Source organism: Plasmodium cynomolgi, chromosome 5 (assembly GCF_000321355.1).
Source record: "Plasmodium cynomolgi strain B DNA, chromosome 5, whole genome shotgun sequence".
In the NCBI taxonomy this organism is placed as follows: Eukaryota; Apicomplexa; class Aconoidasida; order Haemosporida; family Plasmodiidae; genus Plasmodium; species Plasmodium cynomolgi.
Genome location: NC_020398.1, coordinates 1268489 through 1286117, shown reverse-complemented (window position 1 = coordinate 1286117; position 17629 = coordinate 1268489). Strand labels below are relative to the sequence as shown.

At 27.4% G+C, this 17629-nt stretch overlaps 1 protein-coding gene across 1 annotated transcript; it reads left to right on the top strand.

Moving 5' to 3' along the window:
• Nucleotides 1–660: 660 nt before the first annotated feature.
• Nucleotides 661–9217, top strand: PCYB_053840 (reticulocyte binding protein 2c; the record flags this gene model as incomplete). The annotated part of the gene is made up of 2 exons (XM_004221265.1): nucleotides 661–715; nucleotides 918–9217. The coding sequence occupies 2 exons, from the start codon at nucleotides 661–663 to the stop codon at nucleotides 9215–9217; spliced, it is 8355 nt and encodes a 2784-aa protein (XP_004221313.1).
• Nucleotides 9218–17629: the final 8412 nt, after the last annotated feature.

Below are 17629 nucleotides of genomic sequence, written 5' to 3'. Positions count from 1 at the left end.
TTTTTTTTTGTCAAATTTATAAAAAATCTATTTTTGCAAGATGATCAATTTTTAAGCCTGATATTTACACATATATTTGGTTTTCCTGATTTTATAAAAATGTGAAAGCAAAAAAAATAATTTCTTCCTTTTTTACGACATAGATATGTTTTATTTTATATCACTTTTTTTGTTTTTTTTTTAATATCTTTCTATTTCCCCGCACACACAAGGTAGAAATAGAGTAGTGTACTAACAACGTTTATTTGAGATCGGGGTTCCAACAAAAAGTTCTACTTATTTTTTTAATCTACATTAACTACACATTTATTTATTTATTTTACAATCATTTGCATCCCTGGCTTCTAGGAAGTTTTAAATTTATAACTGTTACATTATTTAATGACATAATTTGAATTTTCCTTTCTCCTTCTACCAGATATTGAATCTACCGTTGCACTTATACAATTTAATGATAAAAAAATATTCATGCTGTATTTATAAAAAGATGTATTTATAAGAATGTTGTATAGATTAAGTTGTTGTCCCTTTTAGAGAGGTTTACAAAGAAACTCTCTACTTGTAAATTTAATAATGTAGAGCTTCGTCAAAATTAATAAAAAAAATTAGCACAACACATTTAACAATTAAAAAAAAATACGTAATTTTTCTATTCCAAATATGGAAAAAAATATCCTGTGGGTAATCTTTTACAATTTCCTATTTATTCTTTTGGGTAAAATTAAATAGTGCATATATAAGTGCGTACATTTATATGTTCATGTAAATTGTTTGGGTCTCCTATAAGTACACCTAATTACATCCTTATTTTCACAGTTATACCATTCCATGTGAGCTCCCTTAACTAAATAACAGCGTCTGCTAATATACCTTTTAACATATATCAACATTAATTCCAATTTAATATATTTTTGCAGCATCATGTAAAGATACTAATCGGAGCAAATCTAACAGTCTAAAAGGTGAAAGTAAGTCGTTACCGACATATACTAATTTAATGAGGAATGGACAACACAAATACAACAATGCTAAAACAGAAGATGAAATAGATAATCAGATAAACAATGATAACAACCATAATGGGAATAATGATAACAGAATTAATAGTAAATCTCTAAAAACATCACATCTACAGAATAGTCCGTCTCTGTTACATTTAAATGATCATAAATTTACTATAAAAGCATCTCAGCCTTCTTACGTACAAAGAAACAGCATATATACACTTAACGCAAATGATAAAATGGAAAATACAAATAACGAATTGAGTACTGTTCCAAATTTATTTATTCAAGAAAAACAAGCATCCCCCCCAATTCCATCTGCCCCTAAAATTGTATATAATAATTTGGACTACCTCAGTACCATCGATGACAATAATGATATAATTTCTGTGTTTAAACCTCACCACCCAGTTATATATTACCTCAAGGAATTGAGACATTTTGCAAGTCGTTACAGAGAATTTGATCGTACAATTAATGAAGATTTTGATACTCCGATAACACAGACTTCCAGTGTAATAGAAAAAAATGTCAAAGACTGTTTGGTGAACATAGGTGAATTGACAACATTAATGGTTCAGTTAGAAAATCCCCAAAACTATAATAATATAAGTAATCAATATGCTGATAAAGCAATAGAATACAAAAATAAAATTGAGACTATGGAAAATTGTTTAAATGAAAGTTACATAAAAAATTTTAAATCTATCATGTCTGCTAAGTTGAGAATGCACCAAGCTTTAAGAGTACGAATACCTCTCCACTGGTACTACTATACATGTTCGACGAGGACTTACTTGGATATGGCTAAAGTATATATATTAGAAATTAATAAATTTAATGAACAGGACGATATTTCATTTATGGATCATATAAGCAACATACATAACTATGCTATTGTTACAGTACAGAAAATTAAAACAGAATTAAATACAAGTGTGAATTTGCACAGAACAGAATTTATTATAGAAGAAATTGGACATATGATAGAAAAGTTTAATCTTCACCTGTCTAAAGTTCGTTATGAATCTGATTATATCAAAAATATTGATATAGATATGAGAATAAGAGAAGTTTTTGTAGCTGAACTAAGATCTCTTTTTTATGTGGTAGCTAAACACTACGCTGATTTTAAGTTTAGTATGGAACATTTAAAAATGTTTGAGAATTTATTCAAAAGCAAAGAACAAATACTTTATAACTCTTTTGACAAATTATTCGGGGAATTACAAAATAAAATAAAAACTCTTATGGGTTCTGAACAGTCTACTTCAGATCTTAACTCTATTATTGCGGATTCTGAAAAAAACATAAAATCTGCAGAATCATTAATTAATTCGAGTACTCAAGAGGTAGCACAATATTTACTTGATTCAAATGAGGAAATTAATGATATAAAAAAAAATTATAACCAAAAGATACTCAAAGTAAGAGAATTTATAAATAAATCAAAAGGGTTAATTGAATCTGTAAAAGGTGTATCCCCACTAAGTGCATCAGATAAGCAACAAATAGATAGAGAAATAGAGGAAGTAAAAAAAAAAGACATTCTAGAGAGGGGAAATGAATTTATAAAAATAATGAATGAAATAAAAAGAAAAAAAAAAGGCAATTCTTCTAATAGTGATACAAATCCAAAGGAATTTACTAATAAATTGAATGAATTACAAACTGAATTGGAAAAGTTAAATGGAACTATAAAAGACGATTTGCAAAAAATAAAAGAGATAAAAATGAAAAAAAATGAGGATCGTTCTATGAAAGATCAAATAGAAAAACATTTGAAATATGCTTCTGATAACAGAGACAATGTAGAAAAGTTAATTTCCAAAAATGATGAAATACAAAAATATATTCAGAAAATTGAAAATTTGATCAAAGACGCACCCTCTGGCAAAGAAAAATTTACAACTCAGAAAACAGATTTGCAAAAAAAGGTTAAGACAATAATCGATGAGTTTCATGCGGAAGATTTACAATTATTATTAAATAGTTTGTCAACATTTCACAAGGAACACCAAAAGTTATACAGCGAAGCAAGTACTATAGAAAAAATTAAACAGTTGCACCAAAAGACAAAAGAAGGATATGAAAAACTTGAAAAAAAGAATTATAGTAACATTGCTCAAATATTAAATAAGTTGAATGTAGAATTAGATAATCTAAAAGTTCTAGAGAAAAATATTGTAGAAGAACAAATTAATAATATAAATAAACATATGTCAGATTCGTTGACTAAGTTAACAGCTGAAGTCAACAGTTTGAGAAGCGCCTTGGATAGCTATAAGACGGATGAAGGTAAGCTCAAAACCTATAAAAACCGAATAAATGAGAGGAAAGAAAAATTTATCAGTACTTTAAAAGAAAAAGAGGATGATATTCCAGATGGAAAAAATATTTATGTAGAGTATAATAATCATAAAGTTGTTATGGTTAACAAAGAAAATAAAATATCCAGTAATATAAATGAATGCAAAGAAAATATTATAAATGCCGAAAAAAATATAGAGACATTCAATACTCAAGTGCAAACATTAGAAGCACACACAGGTGAAAAAAATCTTAAAACTCATGCTTCATTTCAAGAGTTTAAGAATAATCTTGCAAATTTAAAATTGAATGAACTAGAAAGTGAATTCAAATCTCTCATCGATTCAGCTAGTACAACTAATAAACAGATTGAAAATATAAGAAAAAATATAGACACAATAAAATCATTAAATTTTACGAAAATTTGTTCGGACAGCAGCAAAGTATCATTGGAAACGATAAAAAAAAATAAATCAGATTTAATAAAAAAGCTAAATCAACATATACAAGAAATTGAAAAATACACATTCATAGAAAAAGAAGAAACGTTACCCCTTATAAGCGTTTTAAAAGAAGAAATAAAACGCGTAGAGAATGACATGTCTGAAGAGTTGATAAACGAGTTAAACACAAAAATTAATTCTATACTGGAATATTACGATAAATCAAAGGGTAGTTTCAATGGGGATGATGAAACAAAATTGGAAAAATTAGATGATTTTAAAAGACAGTGCCAAGACATTCAACAAAAAATAGAAAAATTAACAACTAACTATAAAGTATTAGACAATGGGACAAAAGTCAAAATTAAAGAACAACAAGAAAAAGTTTTAACACTGAGTGAAAATCATATAACAGGGAAAGGCAAAACGATAACTGAAAAGATTCAAAAATATATAAATTCGCTAAATGAAATGAAAACGAAATTGGATTTTCTCAAAATTAACCAAGATATCAAAAATAGCAAAGATGCTACAATTAAAGGTAAAATACAGGAATTTGAAAAAAAAGTTCAAACTATACTTGGAAGTATAGATATAGCTAATAATAAAATACAAAAAATTAAAAAAGTTCCCGATGAGAATAAAGCTGAATTCGATAGAGAAAAAGTTAAAGATACAAGTTTCGATGAAAAAAAGAAAAGCATAGAAAAAGTTTATGAACAAATGGGAAAAACGCTTAAAGAATTAGAAGACATGGATGACGAAAGTAAAATAGCAAAAGAAGTAGAAGCAGCTCAAATACAATATGAAAGAATTTTTATTGATCATGCTGTTAATTTGATGAATGATGAAGTTAAAAAGTCCAATGATGTGATGGAAAAAATCGAATTATATAAAAAAGAAATTGACGAAGTTAAGCAGAAAAAACATGATGATACAAAAGTTGATACATCTAATTTTGATTATACAACACAATACAACAGTGCTAAACAGAGTAAAGCTAAAATAGAGCAACTTATTAAAAATCTTACGACAAAAAATGAAACGTCTGACGAAAGCCAAGATATAATGGAATTAAAACGTATTAAAGAAGAGACGCATAATAATTTACAAAAAGTCAAACTAGAATATAATTCTATGGAGGAAATGCGAAAACAAATTTATAATATGAAAGATATGCTAATTTCGAACAATTCTGAAACCATAGCTAAAGAAATATTAAAGAATACTCAAAACGCATTAAATTTTAGCGAGAATGCAAAAAAAGAACTTAAGAAAACAGATGAACTATTAAAAATAGTGGCAGATCTGATAGCTCAGGCAAAGGTACATCAAAACAAAATTAACATAGCTTTAGAAGATGAACAAAAAGATACTGAGATAAGCAAAATTGAACAAATTAATCGTGAAATTGTAAATAAAAAAGATGTAATTGAATCCTATTTAAGTGAAATAAAAGAATATAAGGCCAAATGCACAACCGAAATCAGTAATTCAAAAAGAGGAAAAGATAAAATTGAGTTCTTAGAAAAATTTAAGCCTAATGACGAAAGCAATTTGAATAAGGTTGACATTAATGAAATAAATAAAAGTATAAGTAATTCTGAGAAATACTTAAAAGATATAGAGGATGCAGAAACAAAAGCTAGTCAAAATGTAGAACTATTCCAGAAACATGTAACAGAGATCAGTGATATTTTCAAGCAATCTGAAATTTTAGGAGTAGAAACTAAATCAAAAAAAAAACTTAATAAAGCAGAAGACATAATGAAAGAAATTGAGAAATACAATTCTGAAATTCAAACAAAGGTGAAGGGCTTCCAAGAAAATCTAGACAAATTAAACAAACCCCATAATTATGACGACGCAGAAGATGAACTTAATAATGATAAATCTACAAATGCAAAGGTTCTTATACAGACTAACCTAGAAAGTGTAAAGCATAATTTATCCGAAATTACTAATATTAAACAGGGAGGACAAAACATATACACTAAAGCTGAAGATATCATGCAAAAAATAAAAGCAATTTCAGAAAATACTGCAGAGAAAACTTTGGACAAGGTGAAAAACGACCAATCCAATTATGTTAATTATTTAGATCAAATAACGAAAGAAAGAGATCTTATCGTTATAGAAAAAAATAGACTAAATGGTTTAGATTCCACAATTTCAAATATAGAAAAGGCACTGAATGAATCCAAAAAGAATTACGAAATTGGACTTTTGGAAAAGTTAGAAGAAATAGGTAAAAATATAAAGTTAAAGGTTAACACAACCAAAGAATCAATAAATTCAACAGTGAAACACTTTTCTTCCCTCTTCCACAATTTTAATTTAAATCAATATGACTTTAATAAAAATATAAATACTTATGAAAAAAAAATGGGAGAAATATATAACGAATTTGAAAAATCATTAAATAAAATTAGTGAAAATTTAACAAATGCTTCAAAAAATCCTTCAGATTATAACTTAGCCAAAACACTGAGGCAAGATGCACAGAAAGAAAAAGATAATCTATTAAATAAAGAAGAAGAGGCAAATAAATATTTAGGCGATATTAAAAAAGTGGAATCATTCAGATTTATACTAAACATGAAAGAAAGCTTAGATAATATTAATGAGATGATTAAAAAAGAAAAACTAACAGTTGATAAAAAACATGGTGACATTAAACAGCTAGTTGAAAATATTAAAGAGTCAGTTGATGAAAACAACTTGTCAGATATATTAAAAGGAGCAACGGACAGAAATGACGAAATACAGAAAATAACGCATTCTGTGCATAAAAATAAAGCAAAAACTATTTTAGGACACGTAGATACTTCAGCAAAACATATAGGCATTAAAATAATACCAGAGTTGCCACTAACAGAATTGTTAGGAGATTCAAAATTGACAACTACACAGGAATTAAAATTTGAGCCAAAAAATAATGTAGCACTAGAAACAGAATATATGTCAAAGAATACAAGCGAATTGGATGTTTATAAAAATATACAGGATGCTTACAAGATTGCACTGGAGATTCTTGCCCACTCAGATGAAATAGATGCAAAACAAAAGGACAGTTCACAATTAATAGAAATGGGAAACAATATATATCTTAAAGATGTGCTAATAAATCAATTCAAAAATAAAATAAGCTCTATAAAAAGTAAGGAAGAAGCTGTTTCAGGAAAATTAGGTAATGTTTCCAAAAAACAGAACGAGTTAAGCAAAGTTACATGCAGCGATAAAAGTTACGATACCATTATAGCGTTAGAGAAACAAACTGAATTACAAAATATACACAATTCTTTTACTCAAGAAAAGACTAACACGGATAGCGATTCGAAGTTGAAAAAAATTACAAAAGATTTAGAAAATTCGAAAAATGCATTAAAAACACTAGAAGAAGAATTTAATGCTCTAAAAGCAAGCTCGGACAATCATGAATATGTACAAAGTAAAAGTGCACCAATAAATGCTGTGCAATCCGAAATTGAAAATGCAGAAAAGGACATAGATAGACTGGATACGGCCATTGATGAATTATTAAAAAAAGGAAGGGAATGCGAAGTATCTAGGTACATAATGATAAAGGATACCGTTATCAAAGAAATAGATTATGACACCCAATTAATCAACAATATGGAGAAGAAGATTAATGAATACTTGGCATATGTTAAAAAAAATTATGAAGACACAGTGGAGGATGTTCACACATTAAATGAACATTTCAATACACAACAAATAATTGATCATGAGTCAACTAATTTTGATAAATCAAATAAATCATCTGAAGAGTTAACTGAAGCTGTTAATGGCTCAAAAGAAATAATAAGTAAAATAAAAGGTGTAATCATAGTAGTTAACGAAAACACTGAAATAAACGCTTTAGAAAACAGTGCAAAAGTAATTGAAGCTCTCTATAACGATTTAAAAAATAAAAAAAACGCACTAAACGAAATATATAAAACATCTAATTTAGTTAAATTGCAAGAAATGAAATCAAATGCTGATAAATATATCGATGTATCTAAAGTATTTAACAGTGTATTAGACACTCAAAAGTCAAAAATAGTAGCTAATCAAAATAGCATAAACGATTTTAAAAGCAAAATAAACGTAAAGCTACAGGAATTAATTGGGGCTGACAGCGCATTTAAATTAGAGTCCATTAAAAACTTTAACGAAATATATAATCATATTAAAACTAGTATGGGTGAATTAGAACAATTAGAACAAGCTAATAATAGTGAACGTGATAATGTCGGAAAGCACAGAAAACAAATTGTGCGTTTAATAAACAAAATAGAAAGGTTGAAAGGTGATGTGAAAAATCATGGTGATGACCAATATATGAAAAAATTAAATGCTAATCTATTAAATGACGGTATTAAAAATACAACGGAAGCTATAAACAAATCAGATGAAGAACTTAAGGAACTATTGAGAAAACTTGAAGAGAATGAACAGCTATTTAAAAATAACCAAGTGAAGAGCTTTATTTCGGATATTATTAGCCGTGTAGAAGACCTGAAAAAACGATTTACAGAAGATTTACCTGAAAACGAAAAACTTTATCAAATTGAAAACAGCTATAATGAAATTAATTCAATATTCAGTGAAATAAAATTACATAACATCGAAGAATTTGTTGCAAAAATGTACAATCAAATTGGTGCTGAAAAGGAAAGCGTAAATAATGTAAGAGAGGTTGATAAAATAAGGACCGCAATCCAAAATGTTACAAATCATGATACAGAAATAAAAAGTATATTATCTAGAACTAGTAATGTACTAGAAAGGATTACTACACATAAAACAAATATGGATCATTTATTAAAATTATTGTCCTCAAATGATACAAGTCTAAATTTAAATGCAAGAACACACGTAAAGAACTCAGAAGAAATAATTAAACAGCTAAATAGCCATATCAAAAAAATAACAGACCTAAGTACATATGCCCATGAAGTGATGACACACTTAGCAAATGAACTAAATAAATTATTAAATCAACGTGAAACTGAAATTGCAAAAGTTGATACTGAAACTTCGCCAAGGAAAATGGAACCAAAAGAAAAAAAAGTTACACCAACAAAAACAGAAAATGGTGCACAACAGAATATTGCAAGCGTTCCTCAGGAGCAAGCAAAATATAGTACACTATCGGTACCAGAAAATGATACAACACCAGAAGAAGAAAGTGAACATAAGGATACGCATGACAAATCAGAAAGTAGTACGGATTCAAAGGCAAAGGATGCAACTGGAAGAACTCGTTTAGCCGGAGTTATTGTTGTCGTGTCTGTTTTCTCCGGAATTGTTATATTAGTATATAGAAATAATGATGAAAAGGAAAAGGATCACCACGAACACGGATATAACGAAGCATTTGGAGAACATGACAATTATAATATGCATGATAAAGAAGAAGTTATCGAAGTTTTCTTTAATGAAGAAGATTAACATAAGTTGTAAACTATAAAAATGATAAAAGAAATGAAATCTTATAAAATTACTGAACAAAAATTCGCTTTAGAATATATGTCAATTTTTATTCATTTAATAATAATCCATTGTTCTAAGCATAATTTTGACATATAATGTAGAATTGTCGATATTGCTCTTTTTAATAGTGCATTATCATTACAACAATTTTTTTAACTATTTTTCACAAACTCTACCCCCCTTTTTTACTCACAACATATGTGAGTTCCATTAACACTCAATAAACAATACTTCAATTATGCATATAATATTTTCACAGGGATGTAAATTGCATACATAGTACTAGGATAACCTAATAAAGAAGTAATATAAATAGGTATACAAAACTGGGTACTCTGCACATCGTTAAACCGGGGAGATTACGCTTTATTTCCTTTAAACTATTTTAAAAAATATACCAATATGGCATAAACATGCGTACCCCTCTTAAAATTTTATTGCGTTCTGCATCACATAATAGGAATGAAAAGTGTTTCATATATCTTAAAGTTCAGTAAAGTTAAATTTTTGACATGCACATTTATTCTTCCCCTAGACCTATATCGTATTTAATTCATACGTTAAAAATAGTTCAGGTGGATACTTTTTTTATGCAAGTTAACCCAACTCATGCGTCCTTCGAATTGTTGCATATAGTTAACTTGTTAGGTTATATTTCGTACATATTAATATTTTTTATGTGAATTGTGTCTAAAATGTAATAATTAATATATAATTATTATGTAAACTCATGTAAATAGTGTCAAATAAAAGACTATTTTTTCTACAAAATAGGTAGGTAAAATTATTCATATTTAAAAAAAGAGCACACAAAAAAAAAAAAAAAAAAAAAAACAAGTTCACTAAAAAAAGTATATAATAGATTTTAATTGACACATTATATCAATTTTTATTGTGTCTATAAATTTAATATATTTATAATATATCAACTAAGAGTATACACATATGTGTATCCATTTGTTCCAAACATCTTACGCATATTGTTGTCATCAATATTTCATATGTTGCATAGCCAAAGTCGTAATCAGCAAACATTTGCATATAAAAATAGTACATAGCAAATTTCCATTTCATTGTAATTATTCTTTACAATGTAGTACAAAAATAAAAATATTATATATATGTGGAAATTCACAATATGGACTAATATTTTTACACTTTTACGACTTTATAAGGAGACATATTTTTTGCATGTATGTACAAAAATTTTAAGTGTGCAAAACAAGAATTTATAAGACATCAATTTTTAAAAGATTAATTCATTCACTATTCTCCTGTCCAGAAATATTTTAAAAATTTTGAAAAGTATAAATAATCTTCAAATATTCTATTCCAATGAATGCTGTACAATAATTCACCAACAGCACAATTTAAAAAAATTTCATGTGTTATATGAAAACAAACCACATTCTTCACATACCCGAACTACACTGGCAACAAGTATAATTAACATCAATATGATGTGCGGAAAAAGACAATTCTTTACAGAAATTTTTAATTTTATTACCATAACTATTATTATCATCCTTATTGTTATATGCATATATAATTTTTTTTACTTTTTGTACAAAAGCAGGTTCTAGTCCAGTGTAGTTTTTTTTTTTTATTTAAACTAAAAAATAATGTATTCCATATTATGGTATACATACACCTTCTTATTATGAGCGAATTAGTGGAATTTTCTTATAAAATTACATTTTAAATTGTACATTACTAAATTATAAAAATATATATATATTAAAACGTGTCATTTCAGTACTTTATTTTTGCGTTGCATTTTGTCCAATATTTGATAGACATTTTACAGTTTTTATAAGTCCTTCAAAAGATACAAGCAAAAAAGTTACATCGTTCTAAATAGAAACAAATAAATGTGGCAAAACAAAATTATAATAAACTGCAGCGCCATATTTTGACTTACGCAATAGTAGCGATGAAATGTTATTATAGTTGATCTGTGATACGCGGAATGCGTTTTTAAAAAACACATTGAAAGGAAATAGCGAAAGGTTTACAAAACTATTTCATTTACTAATTTTTCTAACTAAAAAATTTAAGTCAACACTTTAATTACTTTTAATAGTACAATAAGTCAACGCTGTACACGATATATTTATAGGATAGACGGAAAAATTAATATAAACTCGTGAATGGCATAATAAAAAATGCCTCATCAGCGAGAATATTATGTTGACACCTTGTATTCCATTCGTCACAGTTAGGTAACGCGTTAATAAATAATCATAAACCTTTTATTACATCAAATATTATGTTAGTTTTGCACAATCAAGTATAATATGGCCTCCAAATGTATAGACTAAATGAGCACAATTAAATCATTAAATTAAGAACAGGATTTGTTTTTGTAAACAGCTACAATGAAAGATGTGTCACTTGTAAGAAGAAATTCGTCGTATACATGTAACAGTAACCCCCCAAGGAAAATAAATACACGTGGCAGTAATAGTTATTTATAAAACATCTTTGTTAAATTATTTATTAGCTATTTTTATTAAAAAATAGAGGATTGTGTTGTGTCCGTGAGTTAAATACATACAAACTAATTGTATGATGATATGGTCATATATAACAACAAAAAAAATTCGCAAATAATTATATTACTTCACATGAATATTCTTCATATCTAAGATGCAATGAATAAATTATAAATATGATGAATTAGTAATTTTCTCATTAATAATTATATTTCTATAAAAATACTTCAACCGAAAGGCAACAATTGACTGAAGTAATAGGTAAACATTTTTTACGTTAATACCAAAAACACATGAAAAAATAAATCTTCATATTTTAACAAATAGATTAAATAAAATATGAAGTAGAGCAACCAAATCAAACGGCTTAAACACTTAAATTCGAGAACAAATACATATAGTTTCTTTGCCAAATTTATTTTTACAACAAAAAAACTATTTTATATTTTATTTTTCTGTTTTATATTTTTATTCATATAACAAATTAGACGCTAATTTTTCAATGATGCGTCTTATGAACTAATAATAAGGATAAATAAATTGAACGTTTTAATCCAATTTTTAAAATTTACCTTATTTCTATTAATGTATAACGTTCTATACACAGTCAGCTTTATACTGTATGTTACATATTTCTATATAACATTAATTTTGCCATTTAATGCTCTCATTATACAGCGCAGAAANGAGATTTTAACGAAAATTTGATATGTAAAGAGAATTAATTATTTAAAATTTCCCAGTATAAAAGATATAGAAAGTGCTCCATATGTGTATCCTTCTTTAGCCATTCTCATATTTTTTATTTGTTTCATTTTGTATTAACGACAAATAACGCTATAATAATTTTATTTATTTTTATAGACGCTAAAAGTTATTTTTTTATAGTGCACACGCGGAACAGTAGTGTTTCATGCCAATTAACTATTTATATGTTTTCCATTATACAAAAATAATGTTAAATCTTTAGGGTGCATAAACATTCCTTTATTTGATCATTCATGTGTTCCACATTGACCATTCCATTTTACTATCATACACTTATTTACACGTAGTTGATGTCCAAATATTTAGCATTCTTAACAATGATCCTTTTTCGATATAAATAAATCATATCACATATTCTTCTTAAGCTATACATCTATAACTTTCACCTTATGACATTTAAATTATATGCATATGTGCCATTCCATCTGAAGCTCCATTATAAATGCTTTAATCATGTTCGAAAGAAGAGACATATGATAACATTTAATTTTATGTTAAGCTTAGTAAACTAGCTATTCTGCACGATTTTTCCTTTTTTCTAACTGTTAACTTACTGACGAACTGTATGATAAATTGTATCTGCTCTTATCAGAAGAACTTCCTAAAGATTCATCACTTTTATTTAATAAACGGACTCTACATTATTCTATATAGAGTATCATATTGTAATCATTCATAGTTAATATGGTATATTACTCATACTCACTATTTTTAAATTACATAAAAGTTACTATAGCTTATTTACCATCTGGATAAACGTATTAAGGATTAGAATAAATGTCTACTTTTTCATTGCACCTTGGTTAACATTAATTTGTTTTCCCCCTCCATTTTGATTGTCTATATTGTTCATAAAAAAGAATTGCTCCAATTATACAGTTTCTTCCTCTCCATGTGTTCACTCTAAATAGCTTCACCCTACACACTTACTTAGTAATAAGAATCTCCTTCAGGTTGATAATTCAAATAATACCGATCCGATTGAGAATCTAAAGACAAATTTCCTGAATCATACTTCTCAAACTCCCTTTCATACTCTTCGTAATAATTATGCTCGAATTATTTTTTTCGTTTTGTTTTGGGAAAACTTGATTTTAATCGAGAAGACTAATACAAAAATGAAATGTAAAACGCGTGAAAATATATTTTGTAAGAACACATGTAAAATACAATAAATTATAGCTACTATCGCAATATTCCTATTTCATAAAATCGAATGTGCAATTACCCTGTTGTAAAAGAAAAGGAAGAAAATTGTTCCAAGTACTGCTACAGCCATGATGATGTTACGAATAAAGTTTGAGTCCACCTTATCTGATGAACTTTCCGAAGAACCAGGAACACTAACTATGCCCACGTGCCCTGCGTCGCTGCCAGTCTGTAAAGTGTGAGGTTGTGCTCCCAACCTCTCATGTCCAGTGGTAACACTTGGTGTGGTACTCAAACTTGCTTTAGGATGCAAAGGGGATGGCGCCTGATGACTTGCTCCATTAGTTACCCTCCCTGCAGATACTGGACGTCCTGGACCTCCTACACCTGCTGAACTCGCTGAACTTGTGAATGTTTGTGAACTTCTTGAACCTCCTCCATCTAATGAATTTGCTGGAGTTCGTGATCCAACTCTACCACTTACCGCTGCACCAGCTGCTGCAGGTATATTACGTGGTGGTATTCCGTTTTTACAGTCTTCTAAAGAAGATATGAGAGCCTTGATGTCATATTTATGTTTACAAGGAAAGTGATGACGACCAATAGGTGAAAAAATGATACCAGGCACACATTCCTTCTTCTTATACTTGTCATATATGGAACTAAAACTCTGAAGATATGTTAAATACTTACTACATACAGCTGCATCTTTTGACATACTAGCCTTCTGAATTTTATCCTCGTTTTTAAAATAAATGTACGAAAGTTTCCAAGTTTTTAATTCTTTCAAAGTAACATAATATACATATGGTGAAGAACATATATATTTTAATTTTCTCTATTAATCTTAACCCAAGCATCAATAAGATTTTTAAAAAAGGTATTTTTCAATCTTGTCTGAATGATTAGTATAAATTTCCCCTATTTCATCATATAACCAATAAGGTAAATAACGACAATAGTTATCGCTTTGTGGTTTTTTCTGAACACTTATATTTTCTAAATGATATATGAGCTTATTGCAAAGTTTTTTGGCTTCTGTATCTGTTGAAGTATTTCCAGTAAATACATTACAATAATTACTGTTTTCAGGATTTCCTTTTTTCGAAAAGAATTCTTCATCATACATATTATCAAGTTTTAACTGCTTTGCAGATGCCTCCTGAAAAATAATCGGAAAAAAGTTATAATAATTACTAAAACTACAGTTCTAATAATGGAAAATTCCCTTTTGTTCTATGAGAAACAACATCTATGCATAGTAATATATAAATAATGCTTTTAAAATATATATAAATATACCCATTTTTCCTCATCTGTCTGCGTCACCATTTTTTTGGAGCATATATAAACTTAATAAAAATATTAGTGTTTTAAAACTCCAAGTAATGTTATATAGAGTCCAATTATATGAAATCTTCTATCAATCTTTTTAAGGAATATTTTACATTTTTTTTATGAAATAAACAGGTGTTTTTACAAATGTACAATTAATTAGCAGGGTGTTCGACCAAATTATTTGATAGCATTCATATAATATAGAGTGCCATTTTAATATATAACAAGAAAAGAATGAAATCGTATTGTATAGATCATAATATATATAAAATTATATCATCAATGGAGTAACTTTTAAAACATTTAATTATTATACAAAAGATGGATGAAATATTATACTTTTAATTTTCGCATTAAAATATTTGCTTAATAATTTGTGTAACTTCTTAAAAATTCTTTAGAGATAATTTCAATTGTTATAGATATAAATAGATTTCCTCAGGATTAATAACACCGTTGCGATATTGCAAATTATGGAGTGCATGATTAATTTCACCGTGCTCAATTTCCTTTGATTATTTGTGAGAAAATTTAAGTCATATTTACCCATCTATAACTGAAATTATTATATAAAAATAATAAGAAAAAATAAAATGACGTATATATTTTATAACAAATAAATGTTAATTGGGTATTATCAAAAAAAAAACAATACTTTTATAAAATTTCGTAGTTATAATTCCACTGTTTCAACAAAATTTAGACACTGTATTATAATTTCAAAGTGGGCTATTCCAGTCACATTTCTGCTCTTTTCGGATATTACAAATTAAAATTTTTACACTTTTTTCAATTCCATTTATCCATAAATAGTAGACTGTTTTAAGATTAATAAAACGAAAAAATATATATATATGATTATAAAATGTATAGAGTTATTTTTTTACTAAAAAATGTTAAACTGCAGCATTTCAAAATGGTAATAAAAATTGATGAAAAAAATTCTATATTTCTACATAACAAAAATGTGGCTGGGAACCTTGGAACATATCGACTTAGCCTATACTATAATTATTACTTTATATTACAAACCTTTTATAATCACATGTGCGCCTTGTTAGTAGTAAAAGGAATGAAAACATTGAAACATATTACCATTTTAAGAGATTCCATTTTTTCAGATATTACTTATAATAATTCCTTTTTGCATAATCATCATAGCATTAAAAAAATGTTTTACCTAAAAAAATTTAAGTAATATTAAGGAAAAATAAATATGCGCTTTTCTAGAGTATCATTATGATACGTTTCATATACATTTATAACACTAAATATTTCACATAATCATAGATCCATATTTTAATTATAATAACACATTCCATATATAATTAGACACACTGTCATAAAAATGCATTGAAATTAATTGTTACATTTTAAATTTTAGAATGTGAAATTGTTTATGTATTTGGAAGATACTCACAAAGAGATGATAAAATGAACATTTTTATATTTCCTTTTTTTTTTATTTTGATAACTATGCACATTGTTTTATTATTTTTTTCAATAAAATATAGCACCAGGAAAAAATATTAAACAAATTAGTAATAACCTTATTAACAGAAAAACAAGCACAAAAACAATTTTAAAGGATATTATTACTATATGTTAAAAAGAAAGAACACATTTTCCCTAAAAATTATGAACACTCAAATAAAAAAAAATGCATATACTAGCCGCATTTATCTGTCCTGTTCTTCCATTTCTGTTTCTCTCATTAAATAGATATGCAGTGACAAATTACAAGCATCTTTCTTCACACTAATTTTATTCATTGTTTTATACGACTCCTCGCAGTCAAAAAACAAATCTTATGAAACTTGATATGCAATCTGTATTCTCTTTTTAGGAGGGTCCCAATTTTTAGGCTTCGGGGAATTGTTTGACTGTATCTGCGTATTCCCCTTGTCCTGAACTTGCTTATATCCACTCTGAATGTTTTTCTCAATTTCTCTATGTACTTCCCAATTCATTTTTCCCTTTTTTGACATTTTACCACTAATCCAGTTTCCAAAAGGGGTAAACTAACAGGTGATAAAACAAAGGGAATTATATACAGAACATTGCTAGTATGCTCTATTAAATAAATTACTAAAATTAAATCTAATATATGTATATTTATAAATAAGCACTTCTTTTATAATATAAATAGAATATACCTTAAAATAAATAATAAAAACGAGAACTATTCCTACTAATAATAATGCAGACGTAGTACCACGGAACATGGGCGTTTTAAATATACTCTCCTCTGCGGGTTCTAATTCACCCGATGATACTATTTTCGGAAATATTGTATTAGATTCTTCCGTACTTGAATTCGGCTCTTGATTTTTAGAAACTTCATAATCTTTAATATCTTCTTCTTTTACACACTCTGTTTTTCCATCTTTTATTTTAATATAAGCACAAGCTACATCTTTTATATTTATTCGTGGATTAGAGCCTCTTCCTAAACCTGAAAAAATATATGCAACTTCACGACCTAGTTGATAATTTCCATATTTATCATTTCTTCTATCCTTTATATAATCACCTAGTAATGTATATCCTTGGGAATATGCCGGTATGCCTACACGAGTTTTAGATTTTTTGGAAACAATATTTCCATCACTACCTAAAC